The sequence below is a fragment of the Oikopleura dioica genome, chromosome 1, assembly GCF_907165135.1.
Source record: "Oikopleura dioica chromosome 1, OKI2018_I68_1.0, whole genome shotgun sequence".
Lineage (NCBI taxonomy): Eukaryota > Metazoa > Chordata > Appendicularia > Copelata > Oikopleuridae > Oikopleura > Oikopleura dioica.
The window spans coordinates 10,372,717-10,391,940 of NC_137291.1; the positions used below are offsets into that span (position 1 = coordinate 10,372,717).

The 19,224-nt window shown below is 39.2% G+C and overlaps 3 protein-coding genes across 4 annotated transcripts; 2 read left to right on the forward strand and 1 right to left on the reverse strand.

Moving 5' to 3' along the window:
- Positions 1-424: 424 nt before the first annotated feature.
- LOC145705675 (uncharacterized) lies at positions 425-7,944 on the forward strand. The gene is made up of 8 exons (XM_081783164.1): positions 425-537; positions 772-1,020; positions 1,065-1,332; positions 4,681-4,763; positions 5,788-6,036; positions 6,081-7,066; positions 7,111-7,425; positions 7,634-7,944. Exons 3-7 carry the CDS (start codon positions 1,197-1,199, stop codon positions 7,271-7,273), a joined length of 1,617 nt encoding a protein of 538 aa, XP_081639290.1. The 5' UTR covers positions 425-537; positions 772-1,020; positions 1,065-1,196; the 3' UTR covers positions 7,274-7,425; positions 7,634-7,944.
- A 6,297-nt stretch (positions 7,945-14,241) lies between these two features.
- On the reverse strand, positions 14,242-15,808 carry LOC145697769 (uncharacterized). Its single transcript, XM_081774985.1, has 6 exons — positions 15,654-15,808; positions 15,148-15,336; positions 14,880-15,104; positions 14,684-14,841; positions 14,460-14,639; positions 14,242-14,419 (listed from the first exon to the last, which is right to left on the reverse strand). The coding sequence occupies exons 1-6, from the start codon at positions 15,775-15,777 to the stop codon at positions 14,297-14,299; spliced, it is 999 nt and encodes a 332-aa protein (XP_081631111.1). The 5' UTR covers positions 15,778-15,808; the 3' UTR covers positions 14,242-14,296.
- A 1,755-nt stretch (positions 15,809-17,563) lies between these two features.
- Positions 17,564-19,096, forward strand: LOC145702893 (uncharacterized). 2 transcript variants are annotated; one of them, XM_081780191.1, is made up of 6 exons: positions 17,564-17,693; positions 17,783-17,876; positions 17,918-18,236; positions 18,311-18,687; positions 18,731-18,853; positions 18,901-19,096. In XM_081780191.1, the coding sequence occupies exons 1-6, from the start codon at positions 17,613-17,615 to the stop codon at positions 19,041-19,043; spliced, it is 1,137 nt and encodes a 378-aa protein (XP_081636317.1). In that variant the 5' UTR covers positions 17,564-17,612; the 3' UTR covers positions 19,044-19,096. The 2 variants fall into 2 exon arrangements, with proteins under 2 accessions (XP_081636317.1, XP_081636325.1); XM_081780199.1 differs by having other exon boundaries at positions 18,907-19,096.
- The last annotated feature ends 128 nt before the right edge of the window (positions 19,097-19,224 follow it).

Here is a 19,224-nt window from a genome sequence, read left to right on the forward strand (position 1 = left end):
CCGCGACAAATTATTTCCTAAAGGCATAAGGCTTCCGAGATGAGAAAATAAGGGTTCCATTTCAAGAAAAAAAGGGATTGCAAAATCTTTAGCTTATCCAGAAGCCATTTTTTGCCGCAGTTTTTTAACAAAAAAAAGTTAGAATAGACTATTCTGAATAGTTATAATAACTAATCATTTTTTCTGTTGTAAAAGCCGCAGTTGCGGCTTTCTGCTTTATTTAAGTCGACTTACCAATATATCTTATACTGTATAAAAGGACAAAGAATAATATTTATTCCAAGACATAAACAGTACAATGAATATGTATAAAAGAAATCGTTCAATTTGTATTGAACAAAGATGGGCTCCAGATCGTCGAGAGAGGCGCAGGCGCGCGCGCCTATTCGAGATCATGAGTTTTCATGATTGCGAGAGAGCCCGCCGCTCGGAGCGCCACCTGGTGTGCGCGCGCCGATTCTTCCCACTCGTCTTTCTTTTTTCGTCATTTACACTTGGAATACCGAAGTGATTTGAGGGGCAACGGTGGCGTCTTAGGTAAGAGAAAAATAAGAGAGATCAAGAGAAATTTATAACAAAGAAATGAAATCTGCAAGAAAAAGTTATCGACGAAGAATTTTAGCTTACACCTCACTTTTCTTTTTTTTCTTAAAGACGCCGCGCGCGGCTTTCAATACAGTTCTAATTAAGTAATTTGAGGGGTATTTTAAGTTTGAAAAAATATTTTTATTGAAAAAATTATTGATTTTTTTCCCTAAATTTATATTTAAGTCTCTGACGAAAGTCTCGCTCAAACGACAACTGGCACTTTTCCTGCCAATCTTATATATTCCGCCTTCAATTACAAAGGAGTTAATTCGAGCTTTGCAAAAAGCCATATCGAGACTACCTTTATTGAGCACCAATTCAACCGCAAAAGAAATTTTGCAGAGCGAAAAACGACTAAAGCTTTTAAACAAGCCATAAATACGCCGATCCCGAGCCATTACTTTTACCTTTAAAAGTTCTACTCATATCAAGGTAAGAAAACTCAACCAAAGATCTCCGCTAACTGCAATTTTAAGAGATAAATCCGAAGCAAAGCAGAAACCTGTTTGAATAAAACTACGTCTTCTGCCAATTTGAGCTCGTCTGTCTTGAACCAAAGACTTACTTTTGAGAGTTTACACAGAACAAAACAAAACCCCTGCTTATCCATGATAGCCAACCTCTTTTCCCCCTTGACACAGAAGAAAACGACAAATATGAAACAAAAAACTACTTTGAGGAATCTACTGAAACTTTCTCTTTTTATTGCTGGAACGAATGCTGATCGCCTACCATGTCAAACAGGTAAGATAAAGAAAGATCGAAAGAAACAGTCGCGGGTTCGAGTCAAGGCATTGACATAATTTCTTCGTAAAAAACTTATAATTTACAATTTATTTATTGAGAGGTGATACCCTTAACCCAGAGTTCTTTTTTTCTATTTTTTGATCTGTTAATGAACCCAAAGAATTTGCGAATTAGGGCAGCTTTTGAAACTAATCCCTCAATGAATTCGGCTGAGGCGGCTTTTCTACATTTTCAAGTTGATTTCAAGAATTGAAGAAAACCGAAAATGGGCGGAATTGCGGTCTGTGCTCGGTGCAATTGACGTCACCGTATATCACCAAACTTGGTGGTGCCTGGGCCGCAATCCTAATCGTATTTATTTATTCCCGCTTTGAAATTAACCCTGATCGCGTTAGCCAATCCAGCATAGAAAACTAAAAATTTTCTACTGCGAAATACTAGAAGCCGCTTGCGGCTTCGAGCGAAAATCGTGGAAAAACCGCGCTTTGAGCGGCACTATTTTTCTTGGACTCGAAGCCGCAAGCGGCTTCTCGATTTTTAGCCGCGGAATCAGTTTTTCAGGTCGTAAACTTTTTAGTTCTTGGTGTTTCACTCGATTACAAAAAACGTGGCCAAGGTTCTACCGCCCCGTTGCGAATCCATTTCCGGTTTTATTTCTAAGCTGCCCAAAAAGCCAGAAAGCAGGGAGAGCCAAAAAAATTAGTTGGACCGTGTTCCACTAACACAAGCATAAGACAGCGGTGATTCACAGAAATGTCAAAGCAACTTATGGAACGTCGGCTTCCGGAGGTGGTGAAAGGGCAGAAAGAAAGAAAACGGGATATTTTTCTTAAAGATTTTCTTCGGCGACTTAGGAGGATCCAGAGAAAGGAGCAAAATTACGGGTTTGGCGAAAACGAACTCTGTTATTCTCATGTTGACCAGGGAAAATAAATGGGCCCTTGAAAATGTCGCAGAAGAAAATAGGAGCACTAGAATGCAGAGAAGTGTGATAACCAGGCGTGGATTTGGACAACAGCAGGCGATAAACCGCGCTATCTTGCACAAGTCCAGGTCTTTCTAAAAGACGGATCTGTACACGTTCACAAGGTCTTAGAAAATTAAGGGTATACCAAACGATATTTTGCGAAAAGAAGATGTCGATATTTTTAAAATAATAAGGCTCTTATGGCCGATTTATAGTCGATCAAGCTCTTTGCTCAAGGATCTAAGTGGGCTAAAAAAATTTCAAATTTTCGAAACTTAAAATTCCTTTTCGAGATATTCGCAAGGACGGGAGGTGATAACTGCGGTTTTGTGATACTCGCTATCTTCCTTTCCGCCGCACGTCATCCCTCTATCGGAAGGCTTCTATTCCCTAAAATTCTGGAATTCGAGCTTACCCAATGTGCCTGTCTCTTTTCTCAGAATCGGTTCAATTTCCTTACGCAACATGCTCGGAAACAAGCTCGTTTGGGAGAAACTACTACTCGCAAATCATTTGACAAAGTACCGAAAGTCTAGAGCATCACTTCCGTTTGCAATCGGTATATCCTTAATTAAGCTGATCCTTGATCAAATTTGCATATGATGATCGATTAGAATGCTTCCGGAAAATACAAATATTGCTAAACAAAAATTCTTTGAAAGAGAGTTAGGCTATCCGTCTAATTTGTGTTAGGGTAAAGGACCTTTACTAAAGGTTAGGGTTATCTTCATATAGTGACACCCTTAATTTTGATCTAATAAAATCTAAGCTAAATGATAATTGGACTTTTAATTCTTATTTTTTCAAAATGAAAATAAGGGTGTCACTTTGAAAACTCTCAGAAAAAAATCAACTTTTAGGTTTTGTTAACACTATCCTTTAAATTAATCAACTAAAGAATAAAAGCCTTCCGAGAAACAAGCTCATGACTCGAACATAACGTTGTCATGTCTGAATTGACAAATATCATTTTCACACCTTTCAATATCTGTCGTCACCTTGGGATGACATGAACATATGTCGGCATATATAGTTAGAGTGTAATAAATGACATCAGCGATTCAATAAATTACTGCTAGACAGAATTTTACGCCCGCTCTAATTTATAATTTTTCGTAAAATTTCTCTCGTAACATCTTCTCATAAGAATAAGGAAAATTTTCATAAAATCTCTTACGAAAAAATTTAAACCGCTTCCGATAGGAGAAGGTACACGTTTTTATGTTTTTGATTCGCTCAAATATTTGGATTATGTTTCCGTGCTCCAGTTGCGGAATAAAAAAGGAAAAACATTCGATCACAAATAAGAAGTTGTTTTACACGAGTTCCAACATAATAAACACTTGATTTACCCTCCAGTCTCCAAGTCTGCAACCCCCTTAAAACCATTTTCAATGAAAAAAAGGTTCCCTCAAACTATATTTTAATTAGAAGTGATTTGGGCTCGGCAATTTGTGAAAAAATCTGAGTCTGGGTCTGGAAAGTCTACAATGAAAAGCCGCGTAGCGGCTTTTTTTGAAAATAAAGCCGAGAAGCGGCTTCGCCGGAATTTTGAAATTTTCTGAAAAATTTATTTTGCAAAGCCGCTTTGCGGCTTCGTTTTCGAAAAAGCCGCTACGCGGCTTTTCATTGGAGATCTTCCGGACCCTGAGTCAGGTTTTCTTCACAGGTTGCTGCCTAGGATGTGATTGAGTTTTCTACGAAGGTTGATAATGACGGTAAAATACGGTTGAAGAATTTTGACATAAGCTGTGATCAACTTCAGAAAATCGGAGACGTATTAGGCGGTTTTACATTCCACCGATCTTATCTCGCCCGAGTTCTAGTAAAATGGCGAAATCTTGTTGATTTATTTGACGACTTTGACTTGAAGGATCGATGCACTTTTTCAAAATTAGAAATTATTTTTATGAGTCAGAAAACTATTTATAATACGAAATTTTTACTGTAAAGAAAAAAATTTATTGGCAGTACATGATTTTCTTATGTCTGATTTTTTGACTATTTTGGGAAGGCGTGAGAATTGAATTATTTTTAATCTGACGTAATCAATCAGTCCTTTTGCTCCAGGATTGAGTTTTTTTTTTGTAAACTTGAAACACGTTAGACTTTTAAAACGACGCCGGGTTCAGTTAATCTCTGCTGGCATAGTAAACATGGGCTCTTTAGAGTTGCCGAAAACACACAACTCGAATAGTAATATGTAACAACTAGCGAGTGAATAATCTCGGCTCTCTTCATTTTTTCTAGTAATAGAAGGTTTCCCTTTTTGAACGTGCTCAAGCCGGAGACTTGAACCCGCGACCTGATGAAGTCAGCCCTAATCTTCTCGGCTCTTCATATTAAAATTTTGCGAGATTATGACATTCTCTTTTTAGTTCATGCAAGACGTGCTGGGCCAACTGGGCCGAAACCCGACATGTGCTGTGGACCAGAAAAACCCTACAACTCGGGCATTAAGGTAAGACCTCATTTGAATCAATTCTAGTGCTACTGCGAAGTTAAAATTGAGAGACTTTCCGCTCAATAATTGTTTTGGGAGGGGTTTTTTTATTGAAGTTTGGATAAAAATTGACCGAAAGAAGCTTGAAAAGAGACAGTACAAAAGATACAGTAGATGGGAAACTATCTTTCTCCCGATAACCGCGTTGACCCTCGCGAGGCTCGCGAAGAATTCCAGAAAACAACAAGACGTGGGAGTGACTTTTTGCGGCTTCCAACGCGTTAAACATTGTTAGCCCTTTTTTAAAGAGACTGTTTCTTGTCAATACAACTTCGAGGTGGCAAATGGACAGAAAAAAAATCAGATTAGGAAACGTGTGTCGTTCCATCTCTCCGAGCTTGTTTCCGTAACACTGTAAATATTTAAGACGGGAACCTGTTTCGGAAACTTCCGGTGCTCTTGGGGTCTGAGCTTCTTACTTTTTTCTTTGATGAATAAGTGTCTGAAAGGAAGGGATATTACGTAAGCGCCAGCCAAGAAAGTATTTTGGGAAGCTTAGCATATAATTAGGCTCCAAATTAGCAGTTGCAACTTCCGAGATTCTCAACAAAAGGCATGTCGCTTGTCTCAAAATAAATGAAAAGGAATTCGCGACGTCGTGGCGTGTTCATTTTCACGTAATGAGCTCCACTTCATTCCTTATTTCTCAAGACTCGGAAACTTGCATAATGGAACAATGCGAGCAATGAATTATGATGAGTTGCAATTTTTCGTTCCTTGACCCTGTTAACGTCTTCTTTCGACCTAGATATGTTAAAGAAAAATTCTAGCGACATTCGTAAATACATGATGAAATATCAGAAAACACAGAATTTTGGATAATCTTTTTTGAAATCGAATCGAGACGCGAATTTCGACTTTGTTCTCTAATCCGACCCAAACGCGCGGTTTCAAAATGTTCTTGTTGAATAATCAGCGGTACTCCCTCTTGCCCTCTTTTTGAAACAACAGCGTTTTTCAGAACTATAACAAAATGATTCAGAAATGCTGCTCGAATGAAGACGAAACGATCTTTTCGGTTTGGAACTTTGTTGAAAAACCGGATCACGCCTGTTGCGACGGTTACGTGTACAACACTGTAACTCACGACTGCTGCAACAGCGAGGTCGTTAGAAAAGGAAAATCTGAGTGTGGCAAATGTGTCCTCTCGGATTGGACTAGCTGGTCTGGATGCGAAGTCGGACTCGACCCATTTGCTGGAGTCTTTTCATCTCGCGAACGGCATTTTCAAGTAAGCCTTTTCTATTTTTTACAAGACCCGTAACAGTGTTCTAGCCTCTACCTGGATACGACATTGAAGATTGCGAAGGCGAAATCGAAAACATTGAGTCCATCATCGCCGCCTCCGCCACCGAAGGCGTCTGGGCACTCTACTCTGAGGAGCATACCTGGCCCAGGGTCTACGTCGAAGAAAAACCCGACGACGAGGAGGGCGATTGTACCACTCAAATCGGTGCTCGCTTCTTGAACAAGTTCCTTCTGTCACAAGAAACTGACGCTCGTGAATACCGAGATCTCTTGATCTTGGTCGACGAGAGTACTTCCATCGGAAAGGAAAACTTTGAGATCGTGAAGCGAACGCTTGGACTGATGATTGACAACTTGTGCGATGGAATTTCAGCTGATACGAATCGAGTCGCTATGTTGAGATACTCTTCTGATGTCAAGGAAGACCTCAATTTCATCGATGGCTCGAACGAACCTAAAGTCATGCGAAACATCCAGCGATTGAACTACAAGCCAATCACTGACGACCGACATGGCAGTACTTACACCGCTCATGCTATGGACAAGGCCTTGAAGACCATCTTCACCTCCGAAGCCGGCTGGAGGAATGGAACAACTGAAGATGGCATCAAGGTCCGAACCGAAGTCGTGATCATCACCGATGGCGAGAGCAACGATCCCGATGGCACATTCACCATCAAAGGTCAAAAGGTCAAATACGACGAATACGGCATCAAAGTCTACGCTCTCGGCGTCGGCGACATCCACAAGGACGAAATCCGACAACTCACAAGCATGGACGACGATTCAATCTTCTACCTCATGAGCTGGAAAGATCTCGCTGCCTTCAACAAGATTATCGAAACTCTTATTGAAACGCACTCGGAAGAGGATCGATGCGTGCCCTTTGATGTCATGAAGGATTCAAGCTCGAAACTCAGCCGAGTCCAGTGGATCGAGGAGAAGGAAAAACTGCACAAGCCTGACTTTCCAATCAGCTCAAAGTCGCTTGATGATATTGTCCTGATGTCACGGTAGTCCTTGTTGATTTCTTACAAATATGATAAAATCATTTTAGAGCAAACTTCAAAGCTGAACAGCGAGAAAAGAAGATAGAGCAAAGACGTCAGCTCTTGAAAACGAACCGCGAACAGAACCGAATCCAGAGAACAAGACAAGAGGAGGAAGAGATCGAGGACATCGACGAAATCTCATATTTCCGATCATTGCCCGGACGCTAAACGGAACCCTAAAAATAACAAAGCAAGCAATTCCTATGCATAAATTGCTTCTTTGAAAGAAATAATGTAAATTGTATAAAATTGAAAAACATGAACCTACGTTGCAAATACTTCAAAAAGACTTCAAACTGATTCCAGCTGATAAAAAGAAGGTAACTATCTCTATTCATAAAAAAATAAAAAGTTCAATTCAAGAATCAGTGATTCAAGACGTCCTCTATTTTGAAAATTGCGATGATAAAAGTTCTATAGAAAAAGAATCATCGCAATTTTCATAAAATCTGATGTCTTGAATCGTCATATTTTTACGATAAAAATTTTATTACACATTATACAAACCATAATCAACAATCTTTTCAGAGATTCTTCGCCATGTAATTATTTTGTACATAATTGTCGTTATCGATGCAAATGTCTCGAACCACACGGATGAACCAGATCCGGGAGTGCCAAACCTACTGCGAATACGAAAAAACGAATGCAGTCATGCGAGCAATAGCGAAAACTGGATCATGCCGCTCTTCAATCCTGCAGAAGCTGCCGCTGCCCAACGCAAAATATTGTCCATGATGAAAAATAATAGCCAAAATATTGTTATCAAAACGCTTTTCCTGAACTGACCATGCGGTGTTACACAACTGACTTACGACCTCTGGTCGAATAAAATAAAATTGAACAAACAACCAAATATATTCGTTTTGTCTTTGTCGAGCAGTCGTTTATTTCATGCATGAGAACTCATGATTCTATACATTTTTACTATCGTTAGTAACGATTCGTTACAAGATAAGTCGTCGTTAGAACTCCCTATCGGAGTTTCGAATTCTGAATTGGCAATTCAAAGTTTCCCTCTCACACATTCTAAAAAACAAGTTCGTCACCGATATAAATTGCCGGTAAGGACGCACGAAACACACCAGAGCGTATACAATATCCTTACGCACATTGTTCCACGAAAGTAATTATTTGCTGAGTTTTAGAATTTTTTACCAGCCCCACGATTTAACAAGTAATTTCGTAAAAAGACGGCGTCATATGTTGTAAGAGTATCCTGCTCTCTGTCAAACTTACGGAAGTATTCCACCCGCTCATCCCTGACAGGGCCTACTTGATTTAGGCTTGATTTTCGCGCAACATGTTCCTCGAATGGCACAGTAATTTACCTCTGCCACTCGTCAGCGTTTCTAGATAAACCTCTTTTAGTTTTATGCAAAAAACATTCAAGCTACTGTTGATTTTAACGAGAATGAAATTCCTTGCTAGACTTTTACTGCTCTGCAAATTTTACTCATCTGTCGGATATCGCCTTGTTAGGGGATTCTGAAAAGGATTATGCTCTTGAACTTTTTTGGTGAAAGTGGCACGTTGAAAGGTTATTTGTACTTGGTATTATCTTCTCAATTCTTGTCAGATTACCGTAGATTCCTTTTTATTATGCCATTACTCAAATTAGTGAAATCATAGAGAATCCCAAAATAGATGAATACAATCTTGAGATCGAGCCAATCTTCCTGTCCGAGCCAGAGCAAGTGAAAGTTCTAGGAGAAGAGCTAATAAAAAGGGTAAATTTATAGATCAAGATCGACACAAAGAACATTTAGGGATGGATCAATGACTTCACTTGGGGCGAGTTCATCATCAGGCAGCTGTTTGTCTTCGGCCGCATAATTGTTATTATGTTTGTGTTCGTAATTGCCTTACCATTTTTATGCTACCAATGCTGCCTCCAAGCCAAGGAGATCAAGGAACAGGTCGTATTTTTGTTTGTGTTTACTTTACACATTGTTCTCAGAATATCATTCTCGCCGGCAATAAAAGTCTTAGGTATAGCTTTTATATTCGACTTTAAAAACACAATAAAAAAGGAATTCTCAATTTTAAGATCGTTTCAGAATGATTTTATTTGATCTCTTCGTGAGCATTAATTTGTGCATAATTGAGATTAATTTTTTTTAATTGAGCTGATTTATGCATAATATTGAAGCTTATTTGAACGTTGTAGAAAGCAATTTAGTGGAAATCGAAAGTCATAAAAAACGTTATCTAAAATACAATATTTCGACCTGAAATCAAGGAAGAGTTAGAACAAGCACAACAAGAAGCGATGGAAGCAGCTTTCAAGCAAGGAGAACAGTACATTGAAAAATTCGAGAAACACACTGGCAAAAACGACAAACTGCGAAAGAAATTCGAAGATATGAAGGCTAAGTGGATGCCAGAGAAGAAAGAAGTATCTTTCACACATTTAGCTTCTACTTCTGATTCCGACGCTGTTTGAAATTCTTTTTTATACATAAATAAATACTTAGAAAAAATATGATACGTATTGAATAAAAATACTCTTAGAAACACTTATCCGGTTGTTCAATTGAAAGAAAAAAAAAGTTTTATTTGAGAACATCGATAAACTATCAATAAAAGTAAGAAGAAAAAATATTTTCTATCATCGAATATATGTACATGACGCAGGAGGTACCAGGTATTTGTTCAGTGTCAATTCGAAGAAAAATAATCATAAGGATGATTAATTATTAAACTGGCTGTCGAGAACATTTAATATTTTTTTTTTAACTTTTGAGTATTGAAAATAATGAAAAAAAATTCTCAGGTCCACGAATTCATATGTCTTCTATGAAACTGTATTTGAAAGGTTCAAAGGTAAAAGTTTTAATTCAAAGTGTCAAATAATCGATAAATTTCCTTTATTTATGACTCACAAATTATGAGCATGAAATCTACTAAAAAAGTCGAAGAATTTAGTGACATAACAGTAATGTATCTGGTCATATGATAGTATGAGATCTTTTCCAGTTAGCAGACCTAACTTGGGCCGGTTAAAATAAGGAAGAAATGAAGTTAGTCATCGGACTCGTAAACTCGTTCCATAAATAGCTATGGAGAAAGTTCCAACTCGCTGCTAGTCTGGTGGCGCTGCACATTTCCAGATAAAACTTCTCAAATAGAGTGTTTCAGTCAGAAGTTCTGACTGAGAACAAGTCCGATACAACTTTGAACACTTTTCAGAATCTGTTGATCACAAGATGTCCGTTGTTTTGACGGCCTTACGCATATGTCTAACGCTAAGTGGGGTCCACGCGATCCATTCTCGGAACAAATTTATAAACTACCACGAATTCGAAGGATTTTGGACAGACAGCAAAGCGACTTGCAGGAGTTTTGCAAAGGAAGCGATGCGAATTCAAATGGTCCAAGGGAGTTTTATGATTCCAGGAAGAAAAGGTGGTGTCTACTGTTTCCCGCTGAGCAGACTGGTGTCGAGAATTCGCGGCGTCGAGACGGAACTTATCGACAATTCAAGACATTATAGGTAAATTGAAGCCATTAATAATGATAAAGCTATATATTTATTCAACGAATCGCAGGCATGTCAGGTTTTTATCTTATTTTTGATGTGCTTTCGCGAGAGGAGTTTTATGGTGTAGCGTTATAACGAATAAAACGATCTTCTTTCGAACCGACATTTTGAGAATTTATATTCACCAATTTTCCTCTTATAATATTAAATGATCCGCGTCAAATGTTCACATAAAAAGAGAGCATGAATATTAGAATTCAATTAAGTTATTGAAGTTCTCATTTTATTTTTAGTAATTTTCTCCAACCGCAACTCCCCATCGCGTCAACCGAGAAGAACATCAATAAAAGATCGTTTGTCATTTCTTTTGGGAGTCTCCGTTCTTCGCATAGATACTGCAAACTACTCATGATGGCTGCGGGTTACCAGCATTATATCTTCAAATCATCGACGAGAATATGCTCAATATTCAATGAAGATAGCAACGTCTAGTCAGCAAAAAGCCATGAGCAATTAGTTAAAATTTGTAAAGAGACCTTGTTGATAGTTATGTTTTATATATGGACGGGCAGTTATTCAATAACTGTAATTTTGCTTTTTTTCTGTTGTCTGTTTTCTACTACATTTCCTTAATAAAAATTAAGTACTGAATTTATAATGCGAACAATGTGATCCACGAAAAAATTGATTTCTCAACGTTTTAGAATGTTCCAAGCTAGAACGATGGCGGAAGCGATTAGCGAGATCTAAATATATCAAATAAAGAGTTATTTTGAGACTGAATTTTCTTATTGAGAATACGCGTTTATTCTTAAAATAACGATTTCTATGGAGCCTTTCGACTGTGAACGAAATGAACTTAGAATGGTCTTAAAATTCGGCCACCCTCATTTTAGGTTAGTGTTAGGGAGGTTTCAAGGGGGCGAAGCCCCCTAGGTTAGGCCTTAGGGTTAGGAACTGCGTACTTTTACCCACGGGGGGTCCCGGGGGGCGAAGCCCCCGGGTTAGGAGTAGGGTTAGGAAAAATAAAAAAATCATATTATACTTGGCCGAATTTTGTGGTCATACTACCGAAATGAAACGGCTAAGAGTCGAGATGGAAGAACTCGCTAATTATAACATATCAGAATATTCATTCGAATAGTATAATTTCTCTCTGATGCTCAAATTGAGCGCAAATTGAATGGAATAAATTGTTATATTATCGATGTTCACTTGAGGTTCGGTGTCCGACGTACAATTTTCAATTTTCAAGCAATAACAATGTTCTAATAGCACATAGCTAACGTCTACAATTTGCGGAATATTTTGCTATAAATGGACTTCAAACACGCAGAGAACTTATTTATTTGAGCGTTTTATCTTATGGAGTGTCTGAATTCTTCGTATGAATGACCTTGTTCGTTCTTGTTCATGGAGATTTTCCGGCTAATCTGTGTGCAAATGTCAAGCAAGAGCTTGCCCGTCTTGTGATCAAGCCTAGAATTTCAGTAAAACAACGTTCAAAAATTGGAATGAAGAGCTACTTTTTATATCTCTCCCTCAGTGGAGCATCTCTTACGAGTTCGAAGAGCAAGAGAACGAATCTAAGCAGATGGATGACAGATCTACCCGATGCCGTAAGAGAAAGATCGATTCTAGAGCTTGCTATTCCCGGGTCACATGATTCGTTTGCTTATACACTAGACAAAAAAGCTCCGTTTTCTCAGAACTCAGAAGGACTCGATGATATTTTCGATCAAATCGGAATCGACAAAGTTGATGAAATCGCTAAGGTACTATACTCTTGTTTGCGAAAACCATCATAGATTAAGGAGATCACTTACAACTGGGCAATAACTCAGATCCTCACGACTCAAGAGCAGCTCGAAGCTGGTATCAGATACTTCGACTACAGAACGATGCCCCTTCGACCCAGTCGGGAAGAAGTATACAATGCTCATTCACTTTATGGACCGTCAACAGAATATGAGATGATGCAGATTTGGAGCTTCCTTCGAGATAATCCCGGAGAGCTAGTTATCGTCAATTTCAACCACTTCTATGACATGGATCAAAAACACTACGACTGGCTTGAAGAACATCTACGAACCCTTTTTGGAGGTATTTCAGGCTGGCAGACTTTCGAATCAAGAGATAAGGCATTTATCTAAAAAAATTTATACCAAGTTTGAGACGTAGTATTTCCACTACGACACAAGAAAAACTCAATTGATCTTAAGATAAGATTTGCGATATTCCAGAAGACCCGCTCTCAACCTTATCATTCAACGATATAAAAGCGACTAACTGTAACGTCATCATTCTATATGGAAGTTCTATCAGGCCAGACTGGTGATACGGCCTAATTCTTCGGCTTGGAGGCCGAAGGATTGATGCGTGTAAGAACACTGATTCTTCGGCATAAACCGAAGAATGAGTGATAAAAGATGCACTGATTCTTCGGCTAAGATAAATTAATTCACAGATTCCTGTGCCCCTAACCACGGGGCTCCGCCCCTTAGGTCCTAAAATGCCGGGGTCTAGTCTATGGTTACTTAGGGTTACCGAAGGGTGAGTTAGTTCTGTCATTTTGCCCAGTGCCCCCTAACACTAACCTCAAATCATAGAAAGTACTTATTGCTAAAATGTGTTTTTTTCTAGAAAATGCCTTTTTTCATAAGTGATGACTCATAGATTGCAATCAAAGATTTATCAAAAGAATTTTGATAATGGCTTCTAGAAAATTTGCCGAAGAATCACTGTCAATTTTATCATTAATACTTCGGTTCAAGGCAATTCTCAATTAGCCGAAGAATCAGTGTTATTGAAAGCATCAATTCTTCGGCCTTGCCGAAGAATCAGCCCATACCACGGCCAGACTTTGCCTGGAACAAGGGCTCAAATCTTTCTGATCCATGGCTGAATAAACAAGATAAGGAAAGTTTGTTTTCTGGGTTGGATTCTAATTTGGAAAAAGGTAATCAGTACCTAGAATTCGGATTCTTCATTTACTCGTAGGTCGACCTTTGGATAAATTCTACGGCTCTCAAGCTTTACTGACTGCAGGAAGGGATATTTATTTAAGGTTAAGGGATCCCCCCTGTTTTTTCAAGTACTTGATAAGGGTCTATATTTGATATTTTTAGATTCCTCGAGTTCTGAGAATCATTTTGATGTATCATATGACCCATTTTCAAACATCTTTCCCCAAAATATAAGCCTTCAAAGATATTGAAAATGCATGTAAATTGTACTTAGCGTAAATTGGTCTAAGATTCTCTATTTTTTTCTATCATAATTTATAAAAAGACGTATGAATATCCTCTTTCTTTGATGCCGAAGTGATTGCGAAGAATTTACTATGTGAGTCCTTGAAATGCCTTCAACTGTGGGCGTTTTACTATTTAGGGAGCCTCTATGAGTGGCAGAAGCCAATGCTAGAAGATGTGAACGAGTGGGTCGCTCGGCAAGAGATCGACATCACACATGGCATAAACATTGTTCTGCGGGACTACGTTGATGAAGAGTTCTCCCTTGCTGTAATTGCGAAGAATTTTTATCAATAAAAATTGAATGTTCTAAAAGTATCCCAAGTAGAACTAAACAACACTGTCTCTTTCCCAATTTGTCAAGCAGACAGTGTCTTCAATAGGTTCATCGTTATGACGAAAACATATCAAAGGTTTCTTGTCAAGACTTAACTTCGAAATTATCAAAGAGTATATTTATCTAAAGAATGGTAAATCGTCTTCCACATCGTTGATTCTGTTTCGGAACGCTTCTAACTCGCGTCCTTCCCAATGACCAGAAAATTTAGACAGGCGTTCCATTATTTTGTCGAGTATTTTCTGAAGGCTATTATCAATTTGCTGTTTCATATTTTCTTACCTTTTCAGTAGGAGTCAATGGAGTAGTTGCGTTCTTGATGTTTTCCTCAAGCTCAGATGGTCGGGCAGTTCCACAGAGGACGATGTCTCCATCAATTTCATCCAGCGAGTATCTCAAAGCAAGGCGAGAAATGTCAATATTTTCTGCGTTGCAAAGTTCGATGCAAGCTTTGATTTCCTCCTACAAGAAAATTTGATATTGGAAAAAGTACCGATAAAATCAACCTTGAGTTCATCTTGAGCAGGGTGCCACGGTTGTGGGCCATCCTTGCGGAAGAGTCCCATGGCAATTGGACTCGCATTGACAACAGCGATGCCGCGATCTTTCCAATCGGGGAGATACTTTGACAGGTCTTGGTTAGCCATGCTTCCACGAGTGTAGCCTGAGTTCATCAACAAGTTGCTCAGAAGTGAACCTCACCTAAGACAAGGTCGATTTTGACCGTCGACTTCTTGATGATCTCATCGAGAACTGCAAGAGGATACCCTGTAACTCCAGTAAACTTTGCTTTTCCAGCTTTTTTGACTTTTTCAAGCGCAGGCAAAGTCTCGTTGAGAATGATATCGATATTTGGAGCAAACTCGCAGTCGTGCACTTGAATAATGTCGACGTAATCAAGTCCGAGAAGTTTGAGAGACTCATCAACTGGAAAATTGACACTGGTTTTAGAATGGTAGCGTTTTCAAACCTGAAGCAAGTGCGCGATCATGCGAAAAATCAAACATCTTCTTCGGGTCTGTCTCGTATCGAGCAACTTTGGTAGCGATCACGAATTTTTCCCGAGGAATGTCAGGTAGAAATTTGCCGAGCATGGCTTCCGATTTCCCCTGGCCGTACCAAGGAGCTGTGTCGATGTAAAGCGGCCCATGTTCAAGAGCTAAACATAATTTACAAAAGCTATTATCGAATTGTAGAGGGACCATTTTTAAGTGTAGCTTCACAATCATCAGTGGACACCCCACCGTAACAAGAACCGAATGGTGATGCACCTAGCCCTTTTAATGGTTTATTTTCAAGGATTCTAACTTATCACACATAAAATTTCTTTTACTGTTTATCATTCGATTCAAACCAAATCTAGTTGCTGGACTTTCAGTCCCGTTTTTCCGAGCTCTACTATCTTCATTCTCTTATTTTCACTGTAATACCCTTTGATTTATGTCCCAAATAGAATATCCCAGGGCAAAGTCATACCTTTATTCAACGTTTCGCCACACTCCTTCTCATTAGTCTCGCCGTAAATGGACCCAAATGGACCTGCGCCAAGACCAAGTTTTTGCACTTTTATGCCGGTTTTGCCCAGCTCAACGATCTCCATTCTTCTCTGATGTGAAGTAAAAGGGGCGGAAGTTGCTTGCTCTATTGGCTCCCAGGGGCAGTTTGTTTGCTAAGGTCAACATAATTCAAAAACCGCAGAGAACGTGCACTTCAGAATCAGATCCTTATTTGATCTTGTTATGCAGGACCTGCTCTTTTCAGCGCAAATTTAGCAGTTTTTCTTTATTGAAAGTAGAACTTTGAACTTTAAGAATTTTTAATCAGTTCCACATAGTCCATAATCAGCAGTATCCACTTCAATATACAGTTGTCCTTCATTACCATCGTTAAAATCATACTTGTAAATAACTGCTTCTTCATCTTCTATCATCGCCATATCGAACTGTAACTCTTCTTCGAGGTCGTCATCTCTTTTTATTGAGTTTTAATGACTGTGAAAATTGGAGAGAGAGAGCGCGATAAAACTCCGTTCCTTAGATAGGCTTCCTCATAAAAGTCCCCTAATTCATGCGACAGTCGTTCCTCTTCAGAAGAATCCAAAAATATTTTCAGTTGATTTGAGTTCGCAGATCCTACGAATGCCTTTCAAGCTTCAGTATAAGTTCTTAAAAACCTGATGAATCCGAGTCTGCTCCGTCGGAACTCAAATCGCTGATGCTATCCAATGCATTATCAATGGCGTCGTCGGAGTCTTCCTCATTTTCCCTACCACTATCGTCGGATCCCCCGTCTGAGCCTTCCGAGTGATCATCATTCTTTCCGTCTTGATTCTTTCCTCTTTCTGACTTTCTCAACCCGAAAATCTTCCTCGCAAGCCATCTGTCAAAGTTGGCAAGGTACTGTGTCAGCTTTTCCTTACAATCACAGCCACACGAGCACATGCATCTCTGAGCATTTGAATGAGCCATTTTGAATTTTTATTTCGTGTGTTTTTCGCTTTTTTCATATTGATTCCATGTGATTGCCTTTTGGAACATTAGATTCCTTGTTAATATTCATTCAAAAGGGCGAGGAAACGAAACCTGCGGTAATTACTGTCAAAGGGCAAGCGAATAATATTTTTAATACAGTTGTTATTTCACTCGTACTCGGCTAACCTGTCGAGCTAATTTCATAAATAAAAAGAAGTTTAAAGAAGTTTATGGTGTGAAGAATCTTTCCCGAGGAGAGGCTATTATCTACTCCGTAATCGTTCTAAAATGGAATATTTATACTCGTCATAAAATATGGATCAGAAAACTTCAAAGGTGCTTTCTAAAGTCTGCTAGTAACTGATGTCTAATCTCCTTGCAATTTTTTCTATCTTCAAGCTCAAGATCGCAACGTCATCGATACTGTTTTCGAAGTGAGTAAAAAAGGGAAAACCTAAATGAGCTCCCTAGCTCTGGGCCCTTCCCCGGGAGTTCATTTTGTTTTTATCTTTTGAAAAAAAAATTGAAAATCGCGTTCCTTCAATCATTGATTGGCAATCAGAGAAATCCTTCTAGAACAACGTGAAAATATCACGTAGGGACAGTGTATGAAGAGCTTTCAATAGATTATTTTTTGAGAGCAAAGTGATATTGGGAATTTTATATCCTTCTGCCAAAAATATCCCCATTAAATTTATTTTTCCTGGGCATTGGAGATATTTTTGGAATTAATTGTTTTTCAGGTCAATGATTTGGAACTCGTTTTATCCCTTTCTTTTGCAGGTTCTCAATGCATAAGATTTCCCTTTTTAGCACATTTTCCTTCTGTATACTCACTTTTCAAACACAGTCATCCGACGGACGTGTTGCATACTAATTTCTTCTCCAATATTTGATTTGACATCTGCATTAATTCAGACTTGTTGAACCAGATCAATCTTGTTTCTGAATAGAAACGGGCAAGATGGGAGTAATTACTCGTTTTTTCAAATGCGAGAACAAGAACTGCGCTACCAAGCCAGAATGGAACAATGACGACCACCAGGTTTTTCTTTCGCTATATATTCAGCAAGGTATCTCATTATAAACGTATATGTACGAGTAGGAGTTCAAAGTACTCAACGGTTATTGTAGCTTGAACAGCAGCTGTGCAAAGACTGCAATAAGCTCACGAAGTACTTCAAATATGAGTGCGAAGGAATGCTCTACGGGAAATATCAATGCCACGGTTTGGTCAATTATTTTAATCAAGGAATAATTAGTTTCAAGGAAAATGCACAAACCAATGGACCTCCGCTGCCGCCGTCGAAGGCTCTTGGCAGCAGTGCCTCCGCTGCCGAAAGAAGGTAACGCCTTACTATCTCCGAGAGCACGACAGAAAGGAGGACGAAGATGAGAAGCTCGAGGAAGGAAAAGCCATTCAAAGCAAGGACAGAGCCCACGAACAATCGAAATGTGGCGAGTGTCTGCGACTTGCCACACAAAAAGCGTTCAAACAGACGTGCGTGGAATACTGGAGGATGAAGGCGGATCCAGAAAAGGAAAGACGAGCTCAAGAACGAGCGGATAAAAAACGACCAATGATCAAGTAAGACTCTTACTAAGAGTTCTTGCCTTATTGTTATATTGTTTATTTTTATATATACCAACGACCAAAACTAGGGCGGAGATGAAGAAGAAACAAGAATCGCACGTTGATTTCGTCAAATCCTTCACTGAGGCAGCCGAGTCGTCGATTCTCAAGGAAAGTGACGAGAACCCTGCGGAGGTCAAAGCGGAGAAGCCAAACAAGAAGAAGAAGCGCAACAAAAGAAAGAAGACAAAGAAAGAATCAGACATCAAGACTGAGCCCGTCGATCAATCTCAGCAGGCAAATTCTGACGACAAAAAGGGCGAAGTCAAGGATGAGCAGCAGGTGGAGGTCAAGACTGAGCCTCAAGCAGAGAAAGCTCCAAAGAAAAATAAAAAGAAGACTACCAAGAAGTCCAAGAATGTTGCGCCAGAAGCAGGAGATAACAATAATAATGGCTCTCCTGAAGGTAAGTTTCAACTCTCAAATGATTTCCTTAATTGTTCATCAAGCCGATCAAGCCAAAACAAACGAGTCTGCTGAGCCAGCAAAGAAGCCCAAAAAGAAGCGAAACCGCAAGAAGTCTCCAAAGAAAGAGTCCGGCGACAACAAAGAGAATGTGCTCGCTCCAAACGGTATCAATCTTATCTTCCCCGTAAATATCTTCTAACACAGCTTTCATGCAAAGAAGCTGCCGACGACATCACTGACAAAATGGCCGGAATGGCTGTTTCTTCGCCTCAAAAAGCTACACGAACTTCAACCAGTACTCGACGAGTTCTTTCTTCTTCTGCCCCCGAAATCAAGCCTAACGATCAAGAATAAGTTTTCGCTTGCCAACCTTTTATTGATATTCGAATAAAATGATTGAAAATTTTCACGCTTTTGATTTTTCTTTGAAAACGAGGGAAAAAACGTTAGATGTAGGTGCCGGATAGCAGGAAAAAAGGGTTTAAATAATTGGAATAGCTGATTCTTCTTCAGGGCGCTCTAGTTGAGTGGTTAC

Bases quoted from the DNA above. Each gene is read 5' to 3' on its own strand.
- LOC145705675 (XM_081783164.1), top strand. From the start codon at position 1,197: ATGATAGCCAACCTCTTTTCCCCCTTGACACAGAAGAAAACGACAAAT. The intron at 4,764-5,787 runs GTAAGACCTCAT...AAAATGATTCAG, and splicing joins CCTACAACTCGGGCATTAAG to AAATGCTGCTCGAATGAAGA. The intron at 6,037-6,080 runs GTAAGCCTTTTC...ACAGTGTTCTAG, and splicing joins CTCGCGAACGGCATTTTCAA to CCTCTACCTGGATACGACAT.
- LOC145697769 (XM_081774985.1), bottom strand. From the start codon at position 15,777: ATGGAGATCGTTGAGCTGGGCAAAACCGGCATAAAAGTGCAAAAACTT. The intron at 14,842-14,879 runs GTGAGGTTCACT...TGATGAACTCAG, and splicing joins CAAAATCGACCTTGTCTTAG to GCTACACTCGTGGAAGCATG. The intron at 14,640-14,683 runs GTTGATTTTATC...ATTTTCTTGTAG, and splicing joins CTGCTCAAGATGAACTCAAG to GAGGAAATCAAAGCTTGCAT.
- LOC145702893 (XM_081780191.1), top strand. From the start codon at position 17,613: ATGGGAGTAATTACTCGTTTTTTCAAATGCGAGAACAAGAACTGCGCT. The intron at 17,694-17,782 runs GTTTTTCTTTCG...CGGTTATTGTAG, and splicing joins GGAACAATGACGACCACCAG to CTTGAACAGCAGCTGTGCAA. The intron at 18,854-18,900 runs GTATCAATCTTA...CACAGCTTTCAT, and splicing joins GAATGTGCTCGCTCCAAACG to GCAAAGAAGCTGCCGACGAC.